Source organism: Suncus etruscus, chromosome 4, assembly GCF_024139225.1.
Source record: "Suncus etruscus isolate mSunEtr1 chromosome 4, mSunEtr1.pri.cur, whole genome shotgun sequence".
Taxonomy (NCBI): Eukaryota; Metazoa; Chordata; class Mammalia; order Eulipotyphla; family Soricidae; genus Suncus; species Suncus etruscus.
This window is the reverse complement of record NC_064851.1, coordinates 53,937,115-53,963,340: the sequence shown is the minus strand read 5'-3', so window position 1 is coordinate 53,963,340 and position 26,226 is coordinate 53,937,115. Positions and strand designations below refer to the sequence as shown.

At 37.2% G+C, this 26,226-nt stretch overlaps 1 protein-coding gene and 1 non-coding gene across 2 annotated transcripts in view; one reads left to right on the top strand and one right to left on the bottom strand.

The window, feature by feature from the left end:
• The window catches only part of LOC126006723 (cytochrome b5 reductase 4), a 72,915-nt gene that overhangs the window by 34,591 nt on the left and 12,098 nt on the right, over positions 1-26,226 (top strand). The window contains exons 5-12 of the mRNA XM_049772242.1: positions 105-134; positions 2,349-2,406; positions 2,814-2,874; positions 5,251-5,344; positions 7,532-7,561; positions 9,247-9,369; positions 21,907-22,047; positions 24,515-24,667. Coding sequence (XP_049628199.1) covers positions 105-134; positions 2,349-2,406; positions 2,814-2,874; positions 5,251-5,344; positions 7,532-7,561; positions 9,247-9,369; positions 21,907-22,047; positions 24,515-24,667 — 690 coding nt within the window. The remainder of the gene's footprint in view (positions 1-104; positions 135-2,348; positions 2,407-2,813; positions 2,875-5,250; positions 5,345-7,531; positions 7,562-9,246; positions 9,370-21,906; positions 22,048-24,514; positions 24,668-26,226) is intronic.
• LOC126008181 (U2 spliceosomal RNA) lies at positions 6,601-6,793 on the bottom strand. Its single transcript, XR_007495541.1, has one exon. It is a non-coding gene; the product is annotated as a U2 spliceosomal RNA (small nuclear RNA).

The following is a 26,226-nucleotide window of genomic DNA, read 5'->3' as shown; positions in this document are numbered from 1 at the left end:
ATTTTGAAAAGTGAAAAGGAAAAAAGTCTGGATCTTAAATTAATATTAACTGATATTCTCTGTCATTTTATATTATCTGCCTTTTTTTCTAACTCTCTGTACAGACAATCGAGAGGAGAAGAAAGTCTTAAATGGTAAGTCATATAAAGCAAAAGCTGAATCATATTCCAATGGGTTGTATACAGTATCATCAGAACTATCTTGGGTATATTTTATATGATGAACATGAGTTTCTTTTAACTTTTAAAAGTTTCTTTTAAATAGTTTCACAGAAAGTTCTTATGATACAGCCATTATTCTCTCCTGTAACATCACTGACTGATATGTGTTCATCTATCATTACTTTGAAAATTTATGTCTCTTAATGATGAAGCTATATATGAGAAGTGCAACCTTAAGTGTTTTTATTTTATGAGAATGTAACAATATAATTATTGAAAATCCAGTCTCCTACATAGTTATATAGATCACTTTGTATATATGCTCAGTTAAGTAACAGAGAAGTAATGCTTCTGATTAGGAGTTTGGCCCTCAGAAGCAAGAATCAACAGTCACTGCCCTCCTGGCAGGTGCTTGCCTCTTCACTATTTGCATTGAAGATATTGAGTTATCTATTTAACTTTCTCTGAGATCAACATCCTTTGTTTCTTCAGTCTTTCAAGTATGACTTGAAATTATGACCGATATGGTTAGTGTTGACCTACATAATTCAGTTGAATGCTTTGTAGTTCATTAATTGCAAAGTTATGGAGTTTTTCAGTATTAAGTTTCAGGCATTCAGTGTTCAGTGTTTGAGTATCCCTCCATTCCTTCACAAGTGTCCACTTCCCTCCACCCCTAAGACTTCCTGTCTAGTAGACACTTTACCTCTTCACCATTGTTCTGTTGTTCGCTTTGCCCACATGGATGCCCGCTCTAGTGGCAAGCTTCCTACTTTAGCCCATTTTACCTGCTCTTTATTTTATTACCTTTTGGGTTTTGTTAATCCTTTTGAAATTTCTTTATATCCCACATATGAGAGATTGTTCTGTATCTGTCCCTCTCCATCTACCTTTACTCAGCATTATGTACTCAGATCCATCCACATTGCATGTCTTCATCTTTTCTTATTGCTCAGTAGTATTCCATTGTGCATATGTACCATGGCTTCTTTATCCTGTCATTTCTCTTGGGCATGTAGGTTGTTTCCACTATAATTAATAGTGCTGCAATGGACACAAGGCTACACATGTATTTTCTGTATTATGATTATAATTTTCTATATTATGATTCCACCAGAGTAGAATTTCTGGGAAACTCAGTTCCCATTTATTGAAGAACAATCATATTATCTTCCAAAAAGGCTGGACCCGACATTCCTACAATGAATAAAGGTTCCTTTCTTTTCACACTGTAACTGGCACTATTTTTTAAATGTGAGTCTCTGGTGTAAAGTGATATCTCATTGTTGTTTTGATTGCATTTTCCTGATGATTAGTGATATAGAGTATTTTTTTTCATATGCCTTTTGACCATTTGTATTTCTTCTTTGAGGAAGTTTCTATTCATCTCTTCCCCCCAATTTTTCATAGTAATGGACTTTTTTTCTTGTAAAGTTTTGTTAATGCTTTACATATCTTGATTATTAAATTTTTATTGGATGAATAATTTCACTATTTGGGCTATCTTTGTATTTTGATTATCATTTCCATTGAGGTATAGAAGCTTCTTTACTTACTTAATTTACTACCACTTCATTTGTAGTCCCATTTGTTTATCTTTGCTTCCATTTGCTTGGTCAATGGCATTTCATCTTTTAAGATGCCTCTAGCTTTAATGTCATAGAGAGATCTGCAGATATTTTCCTCTTTGAACACCAACAATGTGGCCCAAGAATAAAAAATAAAGTCCATCATCTGGAAAAAGAGTAAGTTTTGGTACATTTCTATAGTGTAATATTTCTCTCTAATAAAAGAACACTCAATATTGTGAATGAAATATGAGAAAACTCAAATAAAATCTGTTACTTTTAATTAATTGTGTTCATTTGACATAAGAACCTACAATGTTAAACAAAAAAAGCCAAATCAAAGGAGAACATAGCTTTAGATGCATTTTTTATAAAGGTGAAACATAATCATAAGCTAATTGCAGTATCAAAAATGGAAATAGTGGTTATCCATAGGGAAAATGGTGATTGGAAGTAGGCATAAGAAGATGCTCACTTCAAGTGTTTTACCTTATGAAAATTCAGAGTAGGACATTTTTGATTTATGGCATATAATGTTAATTCAGGGAGCTTACTCAGAAGGAAAGGAAGAAAAATGCTCTTTTGATTAATTATGGCTATTTTATTTTTCTTTAAAAAGGCATGCTTCACAAGAGCCAAGTCACAAATACATTTGCCAAAGGCCCTAGTTCTCCAAGGTATGCATTCATGTTTTTATTTTCTTAGGCTAATCTGTTCTACTACCAAAATATATATTTCAAAAAATAAACCCCTTTGATTTATTTCTTACTGTATTAATCATGCCTCTTGAACATAAGCACTCTAATGTCTAATTTATCAAACATTAGATAGTGAGCTGTACTATAAAAATGGAATTAAGTTTGATCCATTTTAAGTATCAATACTTTTTAAAAAACAATTCAGAAGTATTTCTTGTGATTGCAAGATATATGTCCATGGTAGGAAACTTGAAAAATATATAGAAATCCCATGAAAGTGATCAACTTTATTGTAATTTTATTAACTACATATTTTAATATCTAGATGGTCTAATTATTTTATGTACATGTCAATATAATTATTGTTTTTAAAATATGTTTTTCAGCTATGACTGGTTTCAAACAGATTCTTTAGTCACCATTGTCATATATACCAAACAGAAGAAGGTAAACACATTTTGAACTGTGGTGGGGATGGGGAAGAAGGGAAAGTAAATGCTCCTTAAATATTAGTTATATCAGATACTTTGTTAAGTAAGCATTTCTCTTATGTACACAATCATGCTGTAGCCTTCTAGAGCTACTACTAGGAATAATTCAAATACTATTCTGTAATCTTTTTTCTTTTTTTTTTTTTTGAGCATGAATTTTTTAAAGAAGAATTCCAGTTAATTTTGACATAACAGCACATTTATCTCATATAAGTGGGTTTTGAATGACAGAAGAAACTGTACTATTATAACTAAGTATGTTAAACCACTAGTGGAGCTTAGTTGCTTTTTGAAACTAAGTAAAGAGATATATTATTTATATATTCATTGCACCTCTGTACCATATGTGACATAGTTGTGGAATTCAGGGATTCTGTGGTGGCCCAGAGAAACTTTACTTTTATGGATCTTACAGTTCAACTAATATGCCAGATAAATAAGCAGAGAATTTAAAACTTTTATAAACTTGGGACCAGTGAGATGGGGATCTGTGCTTTGCATGCTGGAATTTCAGGTTTGATACCTGGGATCCCCTGGCATTACATGGTCCTCTGAGTATCTCTAGGATTGACCCCAAAGTACTACACATAGGACTTATGCAGAACATAAAGACTTTTCCAGACCTATAATTGAGGCTTCCATTCTTAAGAAACCATGTAGATTTATTTCTGACACTTAGAAATTTCTGAGACTTCCTACTCCTTCTATAGTAGCAGATACATAATGAGTCAGTGAGTTATTCTGACTCAGGCAGCATCATTTCACTATTTTATAGGAGCAGCCTGCATTTTCCTGATATATACAAGAGAACCAAAGGCACTGTCTTATTCATATTCTGCTCACTCTCATTTCTAATTTATCATTGCCTTGTCCAGTTCAAAATCAAATGGACCAGGCCTACAAGTTGGGCCAACTGTAATAACAGTGAGGCACAAGGACTAAAGAAATGTTTGTGCATGGAATGTACTCAGTATAGTGTATATATTATAGGTGCTAAAATTAAGGCTATGTAAAAATAAGAAATATCTTAATATTTTTATTGATTAATATCTTCTTTTAAGCACTATGGTTGCAAATTAATAAATTTTTCCATAAAATTGGATTGATACTGAAATAGTATCAATAGTATCACACAGTAATGGAAATGTTAAAATGACCACAAATGCTCATATTTTGATTTTGTGTGTATGTGTGTTGTATACACACACATAGACATGTATTACAACTATTTTATTTTTGTTTTGGGGGCCACACCCAGTGGCACTCAGGAGTTACTCCTGGCTCTGTGCTCAGAAATTGCTCCTGGTAGAGATGGAGTCATGAAATTTTCCTATACATGAATGTACATGGAATCTATTATGCTGAGTGAAATAAGTCAGGGAGAGATATAGACACAGAACAGTCTCACTCATCTATGGGTTTTAAGAAAAATAAAAGACATTCTTGCAGTAATTTTCAGAGACAAAAGAGAGGAGGGCTGGAAGTTCCAGCTCACTACATGAAGCTCACCACAAAGAGTGATGAGTACAGTTAGAGAAATAACTACATTGAGAACTATCATAACAGTGTGAATGAATGAGGGAAGTAGAAAGCCTGTGTAGAGTAAGGGGTGGGGGGAGGGAGATTTGGGACATTGGTGATGGAAATGTTGCACTGGTGAAGGGGGTGTTCTTTACATGACTGAAACCCAGCCACAATCATTATTGTAATCAAGGTGTTTAAATAAATATATTAATTTAAAAAAAAAAGAAATTGCTCCTGGCAGGCTCATGGGACCATATGGGATGCTGGAAACCAAACCCGGGTCTATCCTGGGTCAGCCCCGTGCAAGGCAAACACTCTACCGCTGTGCTACCACTCTGGCCCACAACAATTCTTTTTAATAGTTACTAGGAACTCAACTATATTCTAAAGATAGTGTATAACCTTAAGGCTTAAAGATGAGTGGCAAAGGTTATTTTGTTTTGTACCTGTCATGCTTAGGGCTTATTCCTAGCTCTGCTAAGGGATCACTTCTGCTGCTCAAGGGATCATACACAGTGCCAGAGTTTAAATTTAGGTTGGCAGTGTGCAAAGTAGGCACATTAACCTCATACTCTCATACTACCTTTCCAGTTTGGTAAGGTAGATATGGAGTACAAATATGTAATTTCAAATATGTAGACTGATAGATGCATTGATTGTATGCAAGAGAGCAAACAGGGCTAACACTTATTTAGCTTCGTGATTCTGTGAAGAAATGCCATTTGAATGTCCACTAATTGTTTTTAAAATATGATCGTAGAAATTTGAGAAATTGCATTTTAATATTCCCCTTTTTTTTCTTTTTAAGGATGTTGGTTTAGATTCAATAATAGTTGATCAAAAGGACGATTCCTTTAGAGCAGAAACAATTATCAACGGATATTCATATCTTATCCATATTAGTAAGTACTTTATTTGTTATTAGCTTAATGAATAAGTATGTTTATCATTTTCTGTAATTCTTTTTCAATATTAAAATAGCTAATTATTTACTAATGTTTACATATGGCACTAAGTTGGTATAAAGTCAGAATATTTTTGCAGTAGTCTTGATTTATTATTTTTGATTTGATTTTCTTTTATTTTTTCTTTATAGTAAAGTACCTACACCTAATCTTCTCAAAATTTGAATCATAAGATACAATAAAAATTGTTAATAATATACTTGTTGACTTAGCATTGTAAATTTCTTTTTTTTTTTTTTTGAGCCATTCAAACAAATCTCAAGCAGCCTGTGTCCCTATGCCCATTGAGCACCTGCCACTGGGTCATGTCCCAGCAACCTGTTTCCTTCAAGGCTTCCCAAGAATTTGGAGGTTGCCCTTGAGTTTAGACAGCAGGCTAGCTTTGTGACTTTCAGCTGCTTCTCTGTGAAACTACTCTGTTGAGAAATGACATCTATCAGAAAAAAGATGTGAGCATGGAAACCTAGAATCAGAGCTTTAAGATCCTTAATCATTTGTCACATGAATTTGACTCTATGATGCCGTTCTTTTCTACCCTTTTAAAGACAATATTATTCTAATTTTGAAATAGAAAATAAAACAACAAAAATTCAAGATTAAGAAAATATAGTTTGATAACTGTTTATATCATTATTCTAATGTGAGATTCTTTAATTTATTTCCAGATATTTGATTATTTGGTTAAAACTCTCCCAGAATGAAAGATTGAAATTTTGACCTCAGTTGGCTCAGGATTCTGCTGAATTTGACCTGTCTTATGATATATTCTTTCCATTCATTAGTTCAGTCTATATGAAATTTGAATAATTTTCTCCTAGAAATATCCTGTTCTAGTCTTCGTTAGTATAAGATCTGTTGCATGTAGCTTCTTGTGGGAGTTTTTACCAAATACACAAATATCTAGAAAAATATACATTTATATACTAGCTCTGTCATGAGTTTTCTTTAAGTTAAAATCCTAAAAATCTCTTGTGTAGGTTTTATCTTTCCTGTTTCATTTACTTTACAGCTTATTTTATTCACAGTGCAGCTAAATCTATTTGTTAAATTTATTTAAATTAATCTAGTCAATAATATGAATCCCTTAGTTGCTAATATTGAAACAGTAAAACAAAAATAGGGTCCATAGCAATAGGGTGTTTGCCTTGCACACAGCCACCCTGGATGGACCTGGGTTTAATCCCCAGCAACCCATGTGGTCCCCCAAGCCTGCCAGGAGTGATTTCTGAGTGCAGAACCAGGAGTAACCCTTGAGTGCCACCAGATATAACCCAAAATCAAAAAAAAAAAAAAAAAGGTAAATTCCCAACAATGATGTTAAAGCATTTAAAACTAGAGCAGATGTTTATGCTATACTTGATCTTAGCCAAAAGGCCAAGAAGCTATAGAACAGATACTTGTAAAAATAATTCTGTATTCTCCCTTTGGAGTGAAAGTTCCATAACATCATGGATTATTCTCTTTTACTAACACCTACCTGACATTTGTTATATCCCTGATACTTAGTTACAAACTATATGATGCAGAGATGATCAGTTATATTTTTCATGAACCAAATATTTGACTTTAGAGAAAAGCCAGTAAGGTGTAAAAACTCAGCTGTGGGCCCACCCCTATACTCAGTGTACCTGCATCTGCTCATCTCCTCACTCAGGCTCTCTCTCCCTATCTTTTTCCCTCCTTGGTCTGTTAGTCTAGAGAATATTCTTGAACTAGTGTGAATGCACAGTTATAGAAGGTTAATAGAAAGAAATGGAATAGAGTTATATATTATGTATAAGTTGACTGTTGGTTGCACAAAACTTATTTTAGTCTCATGTTTTACTCACCCTGAGATATTTGAAGTAATGCATTAAAAACCATTTAAATTTTCTTAATGTGGGGCTAGAGTAATAGCACAGCAGTAGGGCATTTTTCTTGCAGGTGGCCAACCAAGGACGGACCTGGGTTCAATCCACTGCATCCCATAAGCCTTCCAGGAGAGATTTCTGAGTGCGGAGCCAGGAGCACTACTGGGTATAGCCCTAAAACCAAAATAAATAAATAAATAAATAAATTTTCTTAACAGCATTCATAGCTATATGAATTACAGTGGAACTTTAACCATATGCTTTTCTTTTCCAGAACTAAGTCATGAAATTCAAGAATTTTCTGGTAAGCTCCCCCAAAATAATAGTATATTTAGCATTATGTTATATTATACATGTATATATGATATGGTAAAATATATGTAGTCCCTTTCTCCTTGTTCATTTCATCTCCTTACCATTTATTTTTTAACCTGCGGAGAGGTTAAAGTTAAAGGTTAAAGTTCTGTCTCAACTTCCTTTCTTCCTCATTTCTCCCCTACTCCTGACATGCAGCTTGTAGAAATCTACTAGAATGAATGTTTAATATCGGCAGGGCATAAAATTATATGTAGCACTGTATATAAATACAAAGTGTGGATTTTACATAGTTCTTCAGGAACTGAGGGTTTCATGGAATGGAGGTTCCTGATATTTTTTTGGTATTTGGTGTTTGGTAGTTTAGCTGCTTGTTTTGTACCTCCCATGTGGTTTTCAGGCACTGGTTTTCAGTGCTATTCTGGGCCCTGCAATGCTGATGGAGATCTTGGGTTGCCTTGGTGGTGCTCAGGGTCTTCAGGGCCACATCCAGCAATGCTTAGGGCTCCAGAGTTGCACCTGTTAAATGTTAATAGGACCTAACTTCAATCAACCACATTCAAACCATGTGCTTCAACCTCTTGTTCTGTCTCTCTATTCCATGTTTGTTTGTTTTTTAATATAATTTTAAAATAAAGTTATAATTTAGCTGGTATAGTGTTATCAATAGATGTAGGTACTCATCCTGGAAGAATTTCATAATCTATCACATCTCTTACCTTGTATATTTACATTTTGGGTTTTGTTGTTGGTTGGGGTGTTTTTGGAAGCGGGGGTTGATGGCCACGTCTAGCAGTGCTTAGGTTTTTCTGTATACTCTGTGCTAAATGTTCATACCTGGCAATCTTGGGGAAAAATACAGGTGCCAAGAATTAAACCTGGGTCGGCTGCATGCAAGGCAGATATACTGCTCACTATGTACTATTGCTTCAATCTCCCTTTCTTTTTTAAATGTTTGTATCTTTTGTTTTGTTTTGATAAAAGCACTTTAAAGTTCTAAGTTTTAAGTTTATCTTAAAAAGTCAAAACAGATAGTTTCTACAGACAGAATGGAATATAAAAGTCTATATGAAATGTTTTGTTGTTATAGTCATATGATTTAATTATATTGATTATTTACAACTAAAAAGATTGTTAGTTTAAAAGACTTTTAATTATAGATGTGCATGCACTGTATGTATCTCATTTGTTTAGTAAGCTCAGTATTGATCAGATTCACTCATTAAGATCCCTTTGATGTCTACTTTGTCCACTTAACATTTAATTGTATATACAGTTTTCACCCTCTTTTAAGTAATATCCTGTTAGTTGCTCTGTATATATTTATTTGTATGCAAATTAACAGTATATATTATTTATGAATATGTATGAATAATCTTATTTATTGGTTATAATTGCCATTGATCAGACTATTGTGTTTGAATTGCTTGAAAGAGATTAGATTAACTTTAAAGTTTTGTTTTTTTTTGGGGGGGGGTTTGGAGCAATAGTCAAATGTTATGTGCTCAGGAGACAATGAAGTTCCAAGATGGAACCTGGCCCTTCATATAAAGTACCCATTACAGCACTTTGAGAACTGTCCCTAGTCTGCACGACTGACTTTAACATAAATATATGTGTATATATATATATATATTGTCAATGAATGCAAGTGAATATTTTTTTCTGTTTCAGTGCGAATTATTGAGAATGTGGGAAAAATAGAGATTGCCCTGAAGAAAAAAGAGAAAACTTGTTGGAAGTCTCTTGGTCATTTCCTGGAAGCTCACAATTCATTTATTCCAAAGAAAGATAGAGGTATTTACTGTTATTTTTTTTTTTTTTTTTTTTTTTTTTTTTTTTTTTTAGTGGGTTTTTATTTTTTATTTTTTATCTTTATTTAAACACCGTGATTACAAACATGATTATAGTTGTATGATTACAGTCATGTAAAGAGCACCCCCCCTTCACCGGTGTAACATTCCCACCACCAATTTCCCAGATCTCCCTCCTCCCCACCCCCCTACACCTGTACTCGAGACAGGCTTTCTACTTCCCTCATTCATTCACATTTTATGATAGTTTTCAGTGTAGTCATCTCTGCAACTGCACTCATCACTCTATGTGATGAGCTGCATGTCCTGAGCTGCACCTACCAGCCCTCATCTCTCTTGTCTCTGAGATATTGTTAAAAATGTCCTTCATTTTTCTTAAAGCCCATAGATGAGTGAAACCATTCTGCGTCTTTCTCTCTCCCTCTGACTTACTTCACTCAGCATAATAGATTCCATGTACATCCATGTATTGGAAAATTTCATGACTTCATCTCTCCTGATGGCTGCATAGTATTCCATTGTGTATATGTACCACAGTTTCTTCAGCCACTCATCTGTTGAAGGGCATCTTGGTTGTTTCCAGAGTCTGGCTATTGTAAATAGCGCTGCAATGAATATAGGAGTAAGGAAGGGTTTTTTGTATTGTATTTTTGTGTTTCTTGGGTATATTCCTAGGAGTGGTATAGCTGGATCGTATGGAAGCTCAATTTCCAGTTTGTGAAGGAATCTCCATATCGCTTTCCATAAAGGTTGTACTAGACGGCATTCCCACCAGCAGTGAAAAAGAGTTCCTTTCTCTCCACATCCCCGCCAGCACTGCTTGTTTTCCTTTCTTGTGATGTGTGCCAATCTCAGTGGCGTGAGGTGGTACCTCATAGTAGTTTTGATTTGCATCTCCCTGACGATTAGTGATGTTGAACATCTTTTCATGTGCCTTTTGGCCATTTGCCTTTCTTCTTTTTCAAAGTGTCTGTTCATTTCTTCTCCCCATTTTTTGATGGGGTTAGTTGTTTTTTTCTTGTATAGTTCTGTCAGTACCTTGTAAATTTTGGATATTAGCCCTTTATCTGATGTGTATTGGGTGAATAATTTCTCCCACTCAGTGGGTGGCCTTTGTATTCTGGGCGCTATTTCCTTTGAGATGCAGAAGCTTTTCAGCTTAATATAGTCCCATCTGTTTATCTCTGCTTCCACTTGCTTGGAAAGTGCTGTCTCCTCCTTAAAGATGCCTTTAGTCTCAATGTCCTGGAGTGTTTCACCTACATGTTGTTCTATATACCTTATAGTTTCAGTTCTGATATCAAGGTCTTTAATCCATTTGGATTTTACCTTTGTATATGGTGTTAGCTGGGGGTCTGAGTTCGCTTTTTTGCAAGTGGTTAACCAGTTGTGCCAACACCACTTGTTGAATAGGCTTTCCCTGCTCCATTTAGGATTTTTTGCTCCTTTATCAAAAACAAGGTGGTTATATGTCTGAGGAACCTTCTCTGAGTACTCAAGCCTATTCCACTGATCTGAAGGTCTGTTTTTATTCCAATACCATGCTGTTTTTATAACTGTTGCTTTGTAATACAACTTAAAATTGGGGAAAGTAATGCCTCCCATATTCCTTTTCCCAAGGAGTGCTTTAGCTATTCGAGGTTGTTTGTTGTTCCAGATGAATTTCAGAAGTATTTGATCCACTTCTTTGAAAAATGTCATGGGTATCTTTAGAGGAATCGCGTTAAATCTGTACAATGCTTTTGGAAGTATTGCCATTTTAATGATGTTGATCCTGCCAATCCATGAGCATGGTATGTGTTTCCATTTCCGCGTGTCCTCTCTTATTTCTTGGAGCAGTGTTTTGTAGTTTTCTTTGTATAGATCCTTCACATCTTTAGTCAGGTTGACTCCAAGATATTTGAGTTTGTGTGGAACTAATGTGAATGGGATTGTTCTCTTAATGTCCATTTCTTCCCTATCATTATTCGTGTATAAAAAGGCCATTGATTTTTGTGTGTTAATTTTGTATCCTGCCACTTTGCTATACAAATCTATTATTTCTAGAAGCTTTTTGGTAGAGTCTTTAGGGTTTTCTAAGTAGAGTATCATGTCATCTGCAAACAGTGAGAGCTTGACTTCTTCCTTTCCTATCTGAATTCCCTTGATATCTTTTTCTTGCCTAATCGCTATAGCAAGTACTTCCAGTGCTATGTTGAATAGGAGTGGTGAGAGAGGACAGCCTTGTCTTGTACCAGAATTTAGAGGAAAGGATTTTAGTTTTTCTCCATTGAGGATAATATTTGCCACTGGCTTCTGGTAGATGGCTTTGACTATATTGAGAAAGGTTCCTTTTATTCCTATCTTGCTGAGAGTTTTAATCAAGAATGGGTGTTGAACCTTATCAAATGCTTTTTCTGCATCTATTGATATGACCATGTGATTTTTATTTTTGTTGTTGTTTATGTTGTGTATTATATTAATAGATTTACGGATGTTAAACCATCCTTGCATTCCTGGGATGAAACCTACTTGATCAAAGTGAATGATCTTCTTGATGAGGCACTGGATCCTGTTCGCCAGGATTTTGTTGAGGATCTTTGCATCTGTGTTCATCAGGGATATTGGTCTGTAATTTTCTTTTTTGGCAGCATCTCTATCAGGTTTTGGTATTAAGGTGATGTTGGCTTCATAAAAGCTATTTGGAAGTATTCCTGTTTTTTCGATTTCATAAAAGAGCCTGGCCAGAATTGGTAGTAGTTCCTCTTGAAAGGTTTGAAAGAATTCATTCGTGAATCCATCAGGGCCTGGGCTTTTGTTTTTGGGTAAATTTTTGATTACAGTTTTAATTTCCTCAATAGTGATGGGGGTGTTTAGATATGCTACCTCTTCTTTATTCAACCGTGGAAGGTTATATGAGTTCAGAAATTTATCCATTTCTTCCAGGTTCTCATATTTAGTGGCATAGAGTTTCTCAAAGTATTCTCTGGATACCCTTTGAATCTCTGCAGTATCTGTAGTGATCTCCCCCTTCTCATTTCTAATACGCGTTATCAAGTTTCTCTCTTTCTTTTGCTTTGTGAGTTTTGCCAATGGTCTATCAATCTTGTTTATTTTTTCAAAGAACCAACTTCTGCTTTCGTTGATCTTTCGGATTGTTTTTTGGGTTTCCACTTCGTTGATTTCTGCTCTCAGCTTTGTTATTTCCTTCTGTCTCCCTATTTTTGGGTCCTTTTGTTGAGCACTTTCTAGTTCTATTAGCTGTGTCATTAAGCTACTCAGGTAAGCTCCTTCTTCCTTCCTGATGTGTGCTTGCAAAGCTATAAATTTTCCTCTCAGTACTGCTTTTGCTGTGTCCCATAAGTTCTGATAGTTTGTGTCTTTATTGTCATTTGTTTCCAGGAACCTTTTGATTTCCTCCTTGATTTCATCTCGGACCCACTGGTTATTGAGTATGAGGCTGTTTAACTTCCAGGTGTTAAATTTTTTCTTCTGTGTCCCTTTGCAGTTCACATCTAACTTCAGAGCCTTGTGGTCAGCAAAGGCAGCCTGCAAAATGTCTATCTTTTTTATTTTATGGAGGTATGTTTTATGTGCCAGCACATGATCTATCCTGGAGAATGATCCATGTACATTGGAAAAGAATGTGTATCCAGGTTTCTGAGGATAGAGTGCCCTATATATATCTACTAGGCCTCTTTCATCCATTTCTTTTTGCAGGTCTAGTATATTTTTGTTGGGTTTCCATTTGGTTGACCTATCAAGTGTTGACAAGCCTGTGTTGAGGTCTCCCACAATTATTGTGTTATTATTGATATCCTTCTTCAGATTTGTCAACAATTGTATTAAATACTTTGCTGGACCCTCATTCGGTGCGTATATGTTTAGGAGAGTGATTTCTTCTTGCTGTACAAATCCCTTGATTAGTACATAATATCCATCTTTGTCCCTTACAATTTTTCTGAGTATAAAGTTTGTGTCATCTGATATTAGTATGGCCACCCCCGCTTTTTTAAGGGTGTTGTTTGCTTGAATGATTTTCCTCCAGCCTTTGATTTTGAGTCTATGTTTATTCTGACTATTCAGGTGTGTTTCTTGTAGACAGCAGAAGGTTGGCTTCAGTTTTTTGATCCATTTCGCCACTCTGTGCCTCTTAACTGGTGCATTTAGTCCATTGACATTGAGAGAAATAATTGTCATGGGATTTATTGCCATCTTTGTGTAGAAGTTTGGTGTGTTTTTTGTTCTGTCTTGTTTTTAGAGTAGATCTTTCAGTTTTTCTTTTAAGGCTGGTTTTGAGTCTGCAAAGATTTTGAGCTGTTGTTTATCTGTGAAGCCGTGTATACATCCGTCAAACCTGAAACTTAGTTTTGCTGGGTGCAATATTCTTGGCGAAGCATTTATTTCATTGAGTTTTGCCACTACGTCCCACCACTGCCTTCTGGCCTTGAGTGTTTCTGGTGACAGGTCTGCTGTAAATTTCAAGGATGCTCCGTGGAATGTAATTTCCCTTTTCGATCTTGCTGCTTGCAGTATTCTATCTCTATCGGTGGGTTTCATCATGGTGACTAGGATGTGTCTTGGGGTGTTTCTACTGGGGTCTTTTTTAGCTGGTACTCTTCGGGCATGCAGGATTTGGTCACATGTTTTCTTTAGCTCTGGTAGTTTCTCAGTGATGATGTTCTTAACCATTGATTCTTCCTGAAGATTTTCTTCTTGGGTCTCTGGAACTCCAATGATTCTGAAGTTGTTTCTGTTGAGCTTATCAAAGACTTCTATTTTCATCTTCTCATATTCTTTGAGTAAATTTTCCATTGTCTGATCATTTGATTTGAGGTTTTTTTCTAATCTCTTCTGCTGTGTAAAGTTGTTATGCATCTCATCTTCTAAAGCACTAATTCTATCCTCAGCTGCTGTTAACCTGTTGGAAAACTCATCCATTATGTTCTTCAATTCGTCTATTGAGTTTTTCAGACCTGTTATCTGATCTGATATTTCAGTTTGGAGTTTTCTGATTTCTGTCTTCATATTCTCTTGATTTTTATTAGTGCTCTGATTTATACTTTCTTTGATATCTGATAGCAACCTCCATATTTCGTCTCTAAACTCCATTTCTGAAAGACTGCTTAGGTAGTTGGTCGTTGTTGGGTCATCAGAGTTTCCATCTTCATTCTCTATGGTTGAAGTTGGTCTGCGTAGTCTCCCCATTGTCTCGCTTACGCTGTGGGTTTTTCTACGTGTTGTGGTGGTACTCATTGGCGAGGTGGAGTGCGCGGCCGCGAAGCGCAGCGGAGCGGCCGCGCTCCGGCCCCCAAACACTCACCTCAGCCGAGGCAAGCCGTCAGGGGATGCCTGGGGAGGCCCCCAAGTGTCTGCCAAGCAAAGAAACCAGCACAATCCACAACTCCAACAGAAAACTCACAGCCCCAGCGAGACACGCCTTGAAGAGATTAATGCTGAATCAGGTCAAAGTTCCCAGGTTGATGCAGGCTGGGGGAGGTCCCAAAATGTCTGCCGGGCCTAGGGGTCCAGCAGTCAGCCTGATCTGCAACTCCGGCCCCCAAACACTCACCTCAGCCGAGGCAAGCCGTCAGGGGATGCCTGGGGAGGCCCCCAAGTGTCTGCCAAGCAAAGAAACCAGCACAATCCACAACTCCAACAGAAAACTCACAGCCCCAGCGAGACACGCCTTGAAGAGATTAATGCTGAATCAGGTCAAAGTTCCCAGGTTGATGCAGGCTGGGGGAGGTCCCAAAATGTCTGCCGGGCCTAGGGGTCCAGCAGTCAGCCTGATCTGCAACTCCGGCCCCCAAACACTCACCTCAGCCGAGGCAAGCCGTCAGGGGATGCCTGGGGAGGCCCCCAAGTGTCTGCCAAGCAAAGAAACCAGCACAATCCACAACTCCAACAGAAAACTCACAGCCCCAGCGAGACACGCCTTGAAGAGATTAATGCTGAATCAGGTCAAAGTTCCCAGGTTGATGCAGGCTGGGGGAGGTCCCAAAATGTCTGCCGGGCCTAGGGGTCCAGCAGTCAGCCTGATCTGCAACTCCGGCCCCCAAACACTCACCTCAGCCGAGGCAAGCCGTCAGGGGATGCCTGGGGAGGCCCCCAAGTGTCTGCCAAGCAAAGAAACCAGCACAATCCACAACTCCAACAGAAAACTCACAGCCCCAGCGAGACACGCCTCAGCCGAGGCAAGCCGTCAGGGGATGCCTGGGGAGGCCCCCAAGTGTCTGCCAAGCAAAGAAACCAGCACAATCCACAACTCCAACAGAAAACTCACAGCCCCAGCGAGACACGCCTCAGCCGAGGCAAGCCGTCAGGGGATGCCTGGGGAGGCCCCCAAGTGTCTGCCAAGCAAAGAAACCAGCACAATCCACAACTCCAACAGAAAACTCACAGCCCCAGCGAGACACGCCTTGAAGAGATTAATGCTGAATCAGGTCAAAGTTCCCAGGTTGATGCAGGCTGGGGGAGGTCCCAAAATGTCTGCCGGGCCTAGGGGTCCAGCAGTCAGCCTGATCTGCAACTCCGGCCCCCAAACACTCACCTCAGCCGAGGCAAGCCGTCAGGGGATGCCTGGGGAGGCCCCCAAGTGTCTGCCAAGCAAAGAAACCAGCACAATCCACAACTCCAACAGAAAACTCACAGCCCCAGCGAGACACGCCTCAGCCGAGGCAAGCCGTCAGGGGATGCCTGGGGAGGCCCCCAAGTGTCTGCCAAGCAAAGAAACCAGCACAATCCACAACTCCAACAGAAAACTCACAGCCCCAGCGAGACACGCCTCAGCCGAGGCAAGCCGTCAGGGGATGCCTGGGGAGGCCCCCAAGTGTCTGCCAAGCAAAGAAACCAGCACAATCCACAACTCCAACAGAAAACTCACAGCCCCAGCGAGACACGCCTCAGCCGAGGCAAGCCGTCAGGGGATGCCTGGGGAGGCCCCCAAGTGTCTGCCAAGCAAAGAAACCAGCACAATCCACAACTCCAACAGAAAACTCACCTATTTACTGTTATTTTGAGGCTTGTATTAAGGCCTTTAAAAAAATCAATTTCAAAAAAAAAAATCAATTTCATCCAACTATATAAATGACATAGCTCCGCCATTCTCTCCATTTGGGTTTCTTTTTTGTTTTGACTTATTTGTTTATTTTTTTACTAAAGTAAAATGGGATTTTTGATGGGGGGTGTGAAGAGACTGGATGAGTCAGGGCTGGACCTTACTTGCAGTACTCAGGGATCACTACTGGCAGGGTTGGGGGACCATGTGAGATCCCAGGTTTGTAACATGGGACAATCACATGTGAGGCAAGCAACCTAGCTACTGTGCTATTACTTTGCCTACTAAACTAGTTTTTAATAAAATACGTTAAAGAATAAAATACATAAAATACATTTATTAAAGTACTTAATAAAATACATTTTTAATTAAATACATGTAAGAGGAAAAAAGAAAAGAAAGATACACAAGAGAGAACATTGGCTTCTCTACATGGGGGGAAGCTTATGCTTTTTTTGATTATATAAAGGGTAGTCAATTTATAATTTTGCTATCCCTACACTTCTAATTTTTGCTCTTAAAGTAGTCATTTTATTGTTTTAATTTGGGTTTTTTTTTGTTTGGTTGGTTTTGGTTTTGGTCCCCATCCAGCAGTGCTCAGAGCCCACAGCTAGCTCTGTGCTCAAGAATTACTTTGACGTGCTTGGAGAACTATATGCAGGGTGAGAATTAAATCTGGGTTTACTACATGCTAGGCAAGGATCTTACATGGTGCTATTGCTCTGGCAATAGTATTTTTTAAACCTCATTAACAGTACTTTTTAAAAAAATGAGTAAATTGGGCTGGAGAGAGAACAGCTATAGGGCATTAGCCTTGAATGCGCCAACCTAGGACAGGAGTTCAAATCCCAGCATCCCATATGGTCCCCCATGCCTGCTAGGCATGATTTCTGAGCTCAGAACTAAGAGTAACCCCTGAAAGCTGCCGGGTGTGACCCAACCCTCCCCCCAAAAAGATTGAATTAACATGTATTATCATAATGTTAATATTTATGCTTTTAATACAGTGTTTTGCATGACAGCTACCACTAGAGTGTCCCAAACCCCATTTACCATTATCCTTTAGATCTCTTTTTCCTTGTTTTTATTTTTTTGTTTATATGTTTCACTTTACTCTGAAATTTCTCCTGCTATGTTTATTACCTTTTCTGTTAAGTTACTTATTTATTTATTTATTTTGGTTTTGGGGCCAAACCCGGTGACGCTCGGGGGGTTACTCCTGGTTATACACTCAGAAATCGCCCGACTTAGGAGACCATATGAGATGCTGGGGATCGAACTGTGGTCTGTCCCAGGCTAGCACGCACAAGGCAGGCCACTTATGCCCTGTGCCACCTCTCTGGCCCCTTGTTCTCATTTTTAACTTCTAAAAATGCTTTTTATTTTTGTCCTTTTGTTTCAGCATCCTATTCTTACTATTTCTCCTGTTTCTTTTAAAAAACAAATGATACTGTTTTGGAATGTTCTGTTCTCTGTATAACTCCTGTGGCCCCTGATCTTTTTTGTTTGTTTTCATCTTTTTTATTTCTTCACATGCTTTATTTGGATGTATGCTAATCCCTGGCTTCCTTCTTATATTTAAATGTTGACTGGATCACCACAAAATGGGTCACCTACCAACAGAAATTTACTTTCTCAGTCTGGAGGCTTGGAAACTCAAGATCATAGTGTGGAGAAGGTTGGTTTCTTTTGAAACCTCTTTTGACCTGTGGGTTGTGTCTGACCTTATGGCCTCTTTATATAAAGTGGTTAGTCAGAGAGATGAAGAACCACTTTAATTACCTCTTTTTAACTTAATTACCCTTTAAAATACCCCTTATCTAAATTCAACTTCTGCATGCTAGGGGTTATAATTCAGCATATGAAAATTGAAGGTGACAACAAAGAATGATAAATGCAGTTAGGGTAGTGAATGGTCCTCTATGACAATGATAGTTGGAACTAATCATTCTGGACAAGAACTGGTGTACCGAAAGGGATAAAGTTATATGCCTAGTACCCCTTCATTAGCAATAGTATAAATCACCGTGTCAAAAAAAAAAGGACAAGAGAGAGAAAAAGAGAGTAGGAAGTAAATTGGCTGCTCCAGAGGCAGGTTTGGGTGTGGGGGTGGGAGGGAAACTGGGGACATCATTGGCAGGAAATGTGCACTGGTAAAGGGTGGTATACATTCTATGACTCATGAAACTCGGCCATGAACAATTTTGTAATCACATGCTTAAATAAATTAATTATATTTTTTAAAAAGAGGTGGTGGGGAGAAAGTTGAGGACCACTTAATTAGCCCAAATGGCTAATAATGTAATCCGAAAGTCCTTTGTTTTCTCACTTGCTCCAGAGAAGAAACTGTTTTGACAGAATAGAAGAAGTTCTGTCACAGCTAAGTCAGAGATGATATTAGGAAGGAGTGTGTGGGAGGCATGTGTAAGGAGACAGGAGTAAAAGAGAGCTAAGCTTAAATGATCGTTCTTCCAAAAGTGATTTTAGCACCCTCTTCATTCTTTCTAGACGTACTTAACCCTGCCCATTTCTGAACTTTAGTGGGAAGAAATCTCAAATAGGTTTATTTTTAACTTTCTATTTCCTCTAGTTTAAGTTACTCATTTCAGTGGGTGTTCTGAGTCAGTAACTAGTCTTCTCTGTTTTGTTGCCTTCCAATCTTTTGTTGCTTTTTCTTATTTCTGTGTTTCTCCATCCTTGCTGGCTTTCGCATTAGAAGTAACCAAATACAAATATCTTTGCTTTTAAAAAATTTAGAATGAACAGGTACTAGTATTCAGTGTATCTTTAAATATCGAAAAGTACAGAAATATACTTGTGGATATTATTTTGACATTCAGAGAAACATCACGTTGCCTTACTTTAAGTATCCATTATTTGTAAAGTTTAGGTTATGTGGTATGAAATAAATAAAATGTATTCTAAATTATCTTCCTATGTGTAATAAAGAACATCAAAACATGAGATTGGAGACCAGAGAGATAGCACAGTGGTAGGGCATTTGCCTTGCAAGCAGCAAACCCAGGACCAATGGTGGTTTACACCCCGGCATCCCATATGGTCCCCAAGCTTGCCATGAGCAATTTCTCAGCACAGACCAAGGTGTAACCCCTCAGCTGGGTGTAGCCCAAAATCAAAAACAAAAACCCATGAGATTGAAGGATAAAGAAAAAGGCCAACAAGAGCAAGTTAGCTGCTATAAGCTGAACATATTTAGAGGTAAGCCAAGATAATAGATGCAGGTGAATTTGACCCTGAATAGATTCTTTGAAGAGGTTAATGATAAATGAGTGAGCCATATGAAAGCACAGGCCTATGCTTTGTACTGTCTCTGCTGCCCCAAGTTGAAGAATTTTAATCTAATTCTTTCTCGGGTGAAATCTAGAAGTTACTTAAATGAAAGATTAAAATACATCAAAAATTTTGAGAAGATAAAATGTTTTACTTTCTACCTTTAGTTTTAATGTCCTAGATGAAGAATTTCAGTAGATAAATGGCATTAGACTAATATTTATAAGCTGGAAGATCCAACTAGTTTTCTTCTTCTTTTTTTTGGTTTTTGGTTTTTGGCCCACACCTGGCGTTGCTCAGGGGTGACTCCTGGCTGTCTGCTCAGAAATAGCTCCTGGCAGGCACGGGGGACCATATAGGACACCAGGATTCGAACCAACCACCTTTGGTCCTGGATTGGCTGCTTGCAAGGCAAACGCCGCTGTGCTATCTCTCCAGGCCCCTAGTTTTCTTCTTAAAGATGAAAATTACAAGCTGTGTAGATATGTACATCCACATCTACTCTCCTACCCCAGAGAAGTTGTCTACTAATGGTCAGAAATTAATTGAGGAGCAGTGGCACAAGCAGTAAGGCATTTGCCTTGCACGCACTAACCTAGGACGGACCCAGGTTCAATACTCCTTGCATCCCCCAAGCCAGCAGCAATTTCTGAGCGCATAGCCACTAGTAACCCCTGAATGTCACAGGATGTGCCCCCCCCAAAAGAAATTAATTGATAACTAATTGGGCTGTTATTTCTTAAAATTTTAGTTTAATGGAAATTCTGTCAGTAATCATTTATAACTCTTTATGTTAAATTGTGTTAAATGTGTAACTGCCTTGGTAATTCAGGTTAAACTTTATGAAATCACTTACATTTAATTAATTTTTACCTACAAAAATGACACTATTGGTATCATTTGACTTACACTATCATCAGGGCTCTTAGCTACTGACACTTTTCTCTTTCTCTCTGTCTTTCTCGCCCTTTCCACCCTCCTGTCTCTCATTCTCTTTCTAATGCTGTCTCACACAGGATAGAGGGTAGATGAGGCAATATTGTAAGATATTATTTACAATATAAAAGATAACATAAGGTAAATAACCTTGAATTTAAATAATTCAGACACTTCAGTATATGTTTGGCTACGATATGAAACAGAGGAACTTATTGCTATGGAAATGTTCAGTGTCATTTGCATCTTGCTATATGTGTTTTCAAACGTCACTATTGAATTTAATCTTAGAGAAAGTTCCCTTTCTCCAATTTTATTATTAATCTTTAACTTTTCAAAATCTTAAATTTCCAATTAAGATAAAAGGCAATTTAATATAATTCAGGGTCACAAGTGATAAGGTGCTCACCTTGCACTGCGGCTAATTTTGGGCTCTACCCCTATAAGCAATATGGTCCCCTGAGCCTACCAGGCATGATCCCTGAGTGCAGAGCCAGAAGTAAGTCCTGAGCACCACTAGATATGACTAAAAAGCAGTAACAGCAAAATAAAGTGGAAGCATATCAAAATTCATGAAAAGGCAGTGATCTTTTTAGAGTAACACAAGCACCAAATCATAGTATACCCTTCTAGAGTTCACATGATTTTTTTCAACGCTGCAATCCGGCTAACTGGAATCCCAGAATTCCCTATCCAGATGGCCTCCAGTCTATTTTCTTCTGAGGAATGTCTCATATTGTTCATGTAGAAGCCATAAGCTTGACAGATTGATTGGGTGTCAAGATAAAACTCATTAAGAAGTAGCACCTCTTTTATAAAGGTATTTTTTCAAAGTATATGTGTTTACAAGTTTTAGAAAATATATTAGAAAATAAAATTTAAAAAATGAACAGTAAGGGCCCAGAGAGATAGCACAGCGGCGTTTGCCTTGCAAGCAGCCGATCCAGGACCAAAGGTGGTTGGTTTGAATCCCGGTGTCCCATATGGTCCCCCGCGCCTGCCAGGAGCTATTTCTGAGCAGACAGCCAGGAGTAACCCCTGAGCACTGCCGGGTGTGGCCCAAAAACCAAAAAAAAAAAAAAAATGAACAGTAAGATTTTCAAAATACTGATGATTTTTTAAATGTATAGGCCTTTCCTTTAATGAAAGTCAAAGTCACTGAAAATCAAACCTGATACTGTGCTTTTCTTGGTGGGTCTAATATTGCTTCTTACTTCTAAATATATGAATTAATAAAATAAAATTACTTCCCAGGTTTGTACTACAGAAACTGTCAGTTAATTTCCAAAGAACATATTGCTCATAACACAAAGCTTTTCTGCTTGCTGCTGCCACCAAGCTCTCATCTCCAGGTGCCAATTGGACAACATGTTTATTTCAAGCTAACTATCACAGGTAAGGTAAAGAAAATTTTCGGGAAACTTTTTTTTTTTTTTTTTTTGCTTTTTTGAGGTTACACTCTGTGATGCTCAGTGGTTATTCCTGGCGATGTGCTCAGACATTGCTCCAGGCACAGAGGACCATATGGGATGCTGGAGGATCGAATCAAGGTTCGTCCTAGATGGGCTGCATGCAAGGCAAACACTATCACTGTGCTATCGCTCTGATCCCAGTATTTTCTTTTATTTATTAGAAGTTTTTGTAAGCATTTTTAAATATATAAATTACTTTATTTAAAGACCATATATCACTTAGTTGGCATAGTTGATACATTCATTTCCAGGTAAGTGGGAGTAAAATTATTTAAAAAGGAAATGATAAATTTTCATAATTTTAAAGTTATTTCAAAAGGAAAAGAAAGGGAAAAAGTACAGCAGCAAGAAAATTTGTCTCAATGAGGTTATTAAGGCATTGTCAGAAGGTTCTTGTGCTAGTTGATGATTCTGTTATTTTTATTTCTAAAACATTAGATGGCTTCAGATACAGATTTGTGTCTAAATTAGTTCCTTCTAGGATAACAATTACTAAAAATTTAGAATTGCATGAATGTATCCATGTGGTCCATCCATCTAAATACTGTTGCTGATACTTTGGCTTTTTGGGGTGTATTTTAGCTTCTAGGGCTTCTGGAAGTACAAGAAGGTGGGAAGGGAGTGGTGCTAGCAATCACTCCAAAAAAGTACTGGTGAGGTCAGCCCAAATACCAACATACCTGGAGTTTTGGTCAAGTTGGCATTGTCTCTGCAGTGCTATAGATAAATGGTGGAGGTAGGCCATTCACAAAGCAATGATCATAAGTGATAGATGCCGTAGGCATGGATTCAACAGGATGGGTGCTTGACCGACTCTCTCCTTCAAACCCAGAAAATAATGCTTCCAAGCATTTTTCTTTTATAAGGATTTCAAAGCCTGTACTCATTAGGAAGGATATTTAGATTATTAATAAACATTTTCAGGAAATTAGCTTTGGTGATAGATAAAAAAAAAAAAAAAAGCTTGAGGATACAGTATTTCTGTGTATTGGAACAATAGGCATTTTATCTTCTGGGTCTGAAGTCAAGGCATCCCCTCTAGACAGAGAGAGGGTCACCAGCGTTGTGATTTGCTTCTAGCAAAAGTTCTGATAAGTAGGTAGTCAGAAGGTGCACAAATGGTCCTTTATGACAACAGTGACTAGAAAAACAGCATCTCAGTAGTCACTTATAATTATATCATTTATGACATTAAATTAATAAAATTTACAGTGAATATATGATTATAAATTATTTCCTATATTTGCCACCAGAAAAACTGTAAATATGTTGCTTATTTATGATTTATTTATCTTTCATTTTCACTCAAAAATTACTTTTTTTAAATACCTTTCTTACATTCAGTATTCTCTTGGACTTTGAAACTGCAAATGTAGTATATTTATATCATAGTATTTTCCATTTTAAAATTTTGGTCTATAATTAAATTTTAGTCTGTGAAGGGGCCCGGAGAGATAGCACAGCGGCGTTTGCCTTGCAAACAGCTGATCCAGGACCAAAGGTGGTTGGTTCGAATCCCAGTGTCCCATATGGTCCCCGTGCCTGCCAGGAGCTATTTCTGAGCAGACAGCCAGGAGTAACCCCTGAACAACGCCAGGTGTAGCCCAAAAACCAAAAAAAAAAAAAAATGTTTTTTTAGTCTGTGTTTTGTTTTTGGTCCTAACCCATGGTGTTTAGAACTTAATCCTGACTCTGCACTCAAGAATCACTCCTGGCTAGTTCAGCGGGACCAGCTATATGGGGGTGCAGACGAACCCAGGTTGCCCACTGCAAAGCAGACTCCTTACACACTGTACTTTTGTTCCAATCCCTAAAATATTACATAAATACTTTCCTATATCACTATAATGCCATGTAGTTTACATATGCTAGTGGAGTTAATGATTACTTAAAAATCTTATCATCATATACCAGTAATAAAAAGATTGTTTGGAGCTGAAGTAGTTACACAACAATTTGCAATTGACCAATCCGGTTTCAATCCCCAGCTTCCTATATAGTTCCCATATAAGATCAACCAGAGTAATTCCTAAGTACAGAACTAGGAGTAACTGCTGAGCATCACTGGGTGTAGCCCAAAAGCCAAAAAGTAAATACTGTTTATTATTAGATTTTAAAGTTATTATATGTGGCAGCTGGGAGTTTGACTTAATAGTTGAGTACCTGTCTTGTATATGTGAGGCTGTAGGTGTGATCCCTAGCCCTATCAAAAACAAAACCAGAAAATTGTTTCAGTGCATATTTACTTTGGGTATATGAACACACATATGCATATACAAATATGTTAGGTGTATATTTTTAGATATGTGCTGACAGATTCATATAATGTGTATATTTCAGTTTATTCAAGTATTTTTAGAATTGAATTTCTTTGTCGTGACTTTTTTTAGGTAAAGAGATAGTGAAGCCATATACACCTGTCTGTGGTTCCTTAGTCTCTGAGTTCAAAGAACCACTTCTTCATAATGATAAACACATCTACTTTTTGATCAAAATCTATCCTGATGGACTATTCACACCAGAACTTGATCATCTTCAGATTGGTTAGTATTTATGTGGGTTTCTTTTTTATTTTACTTTTTTCTGTTCTAGATTGGATCACATGTTTTATACTGTCCAAATATCCAAATTATATCTTGAACTCAGTGTATCTACAACCCAAGTCATGTACGTTCTTACTCTACTTTGCCTTATTTTCTCATCTTTTGTTATATGTTAGCATCACTATTTGTTCTTAATGAGTCTGGAGACTTGAATCATTTTTGAGAACTTTCACTTTCTCCTCTCATCTCCTCTACTTGCTATTAAGCTGTATTTCGTTTGGCTTCCATTCACATTGAAATCTTTTTTCCAACCTTTCATTACCATCATAAATCAGACTTTCATGACACTTCCTCTCTTCTTGTCTTGGTATCTCTTCATTTTCTCTGGCTGGAGTCTTTCTCTATGGTTTTTATCTGCTTTTTTCCTATTTTTTTTCCAGACTGCCTTGAAAATAGATTTAATCATGTTACACTGCAGCTTTGAAAGCTCTGATGGGTCTCCATTATCCAGCTTTTTACATGTTCTGAATCAGTGTAAAAAGGTTGAAAACCACTGCTGTAATTCCTACAAAGATTCTTATGATCTTTCCAACTTCATCTCCTGCTATATAAGTATTAGTACTACTCATTATGCCAGTCTGTCATCAATCATAGACACTGAAATTTCTTTACTCAGGATGATGTTCAGCAACCCTTTTTTTTATTTATCATGTGCCATTTATGAAGCCCCACTCTTCTTCTGAACTCCCTTGTAGTCAGTTATTGAGAATTCTAAGATAAGAATAATGTTTTCTCTCTCTACAAAACAATGAGTTTAAGGGTAGAGCTTCTTCTATTTGCATTTCTCACACATAGCATGTTGTTGTCCTCAAAAAAATTGGTAAATGGATTATAATGGAAGTAAAATTATAGATCCCTATTCCTGTTCCTATTTATTCTGTCCTCTAATTTTCATTCTCTGTTTTTTCTAAGACTAAAAGTGCTCCTCCCCTTTCTAAGATAACATCAGCAGTAACATCAAGTTAGCACTTACACATAATTACAATTTGGAAATAAAGTTACAATTTAGAAATAAAGATAATTACATTGCTTTCTATAAGTTTGATAATAGGTGTGATTAGTTGTCTTTGGGTATTAAAGTAACATATCCAATATAAATGTGAATATCTGGATTTTTGCAAACCCTACTGAAGTTTATCTTGTGATGGATTTGTACATGAATAGTTGGTTAACTATATTATATTTATGAAATATTTATAGAAATTCAACAGAGTATGTGGAAAAGTGGTTTAGAATAGATGCTCTCAAACTCAATTGGTTCTATCACCGTCTTCTCAGTTTAAAAAAAAAATCACAGAGGGTCCCCCATAAAACAGCTTTCTATAATCAAACAAGCAAATATCTGCCCTCAAATTGCACCGAAGGTTCCAGCACACCACAATAGGCACCAGCACTGGCCTAGAATATCAAAAAGGAAAGGACGAAGTTAATTTGATCAATTTTTTTCTGGGCTCTATACATGGCACTTTATTTTTTAGAGAGTTGTATACTCTCCTGTA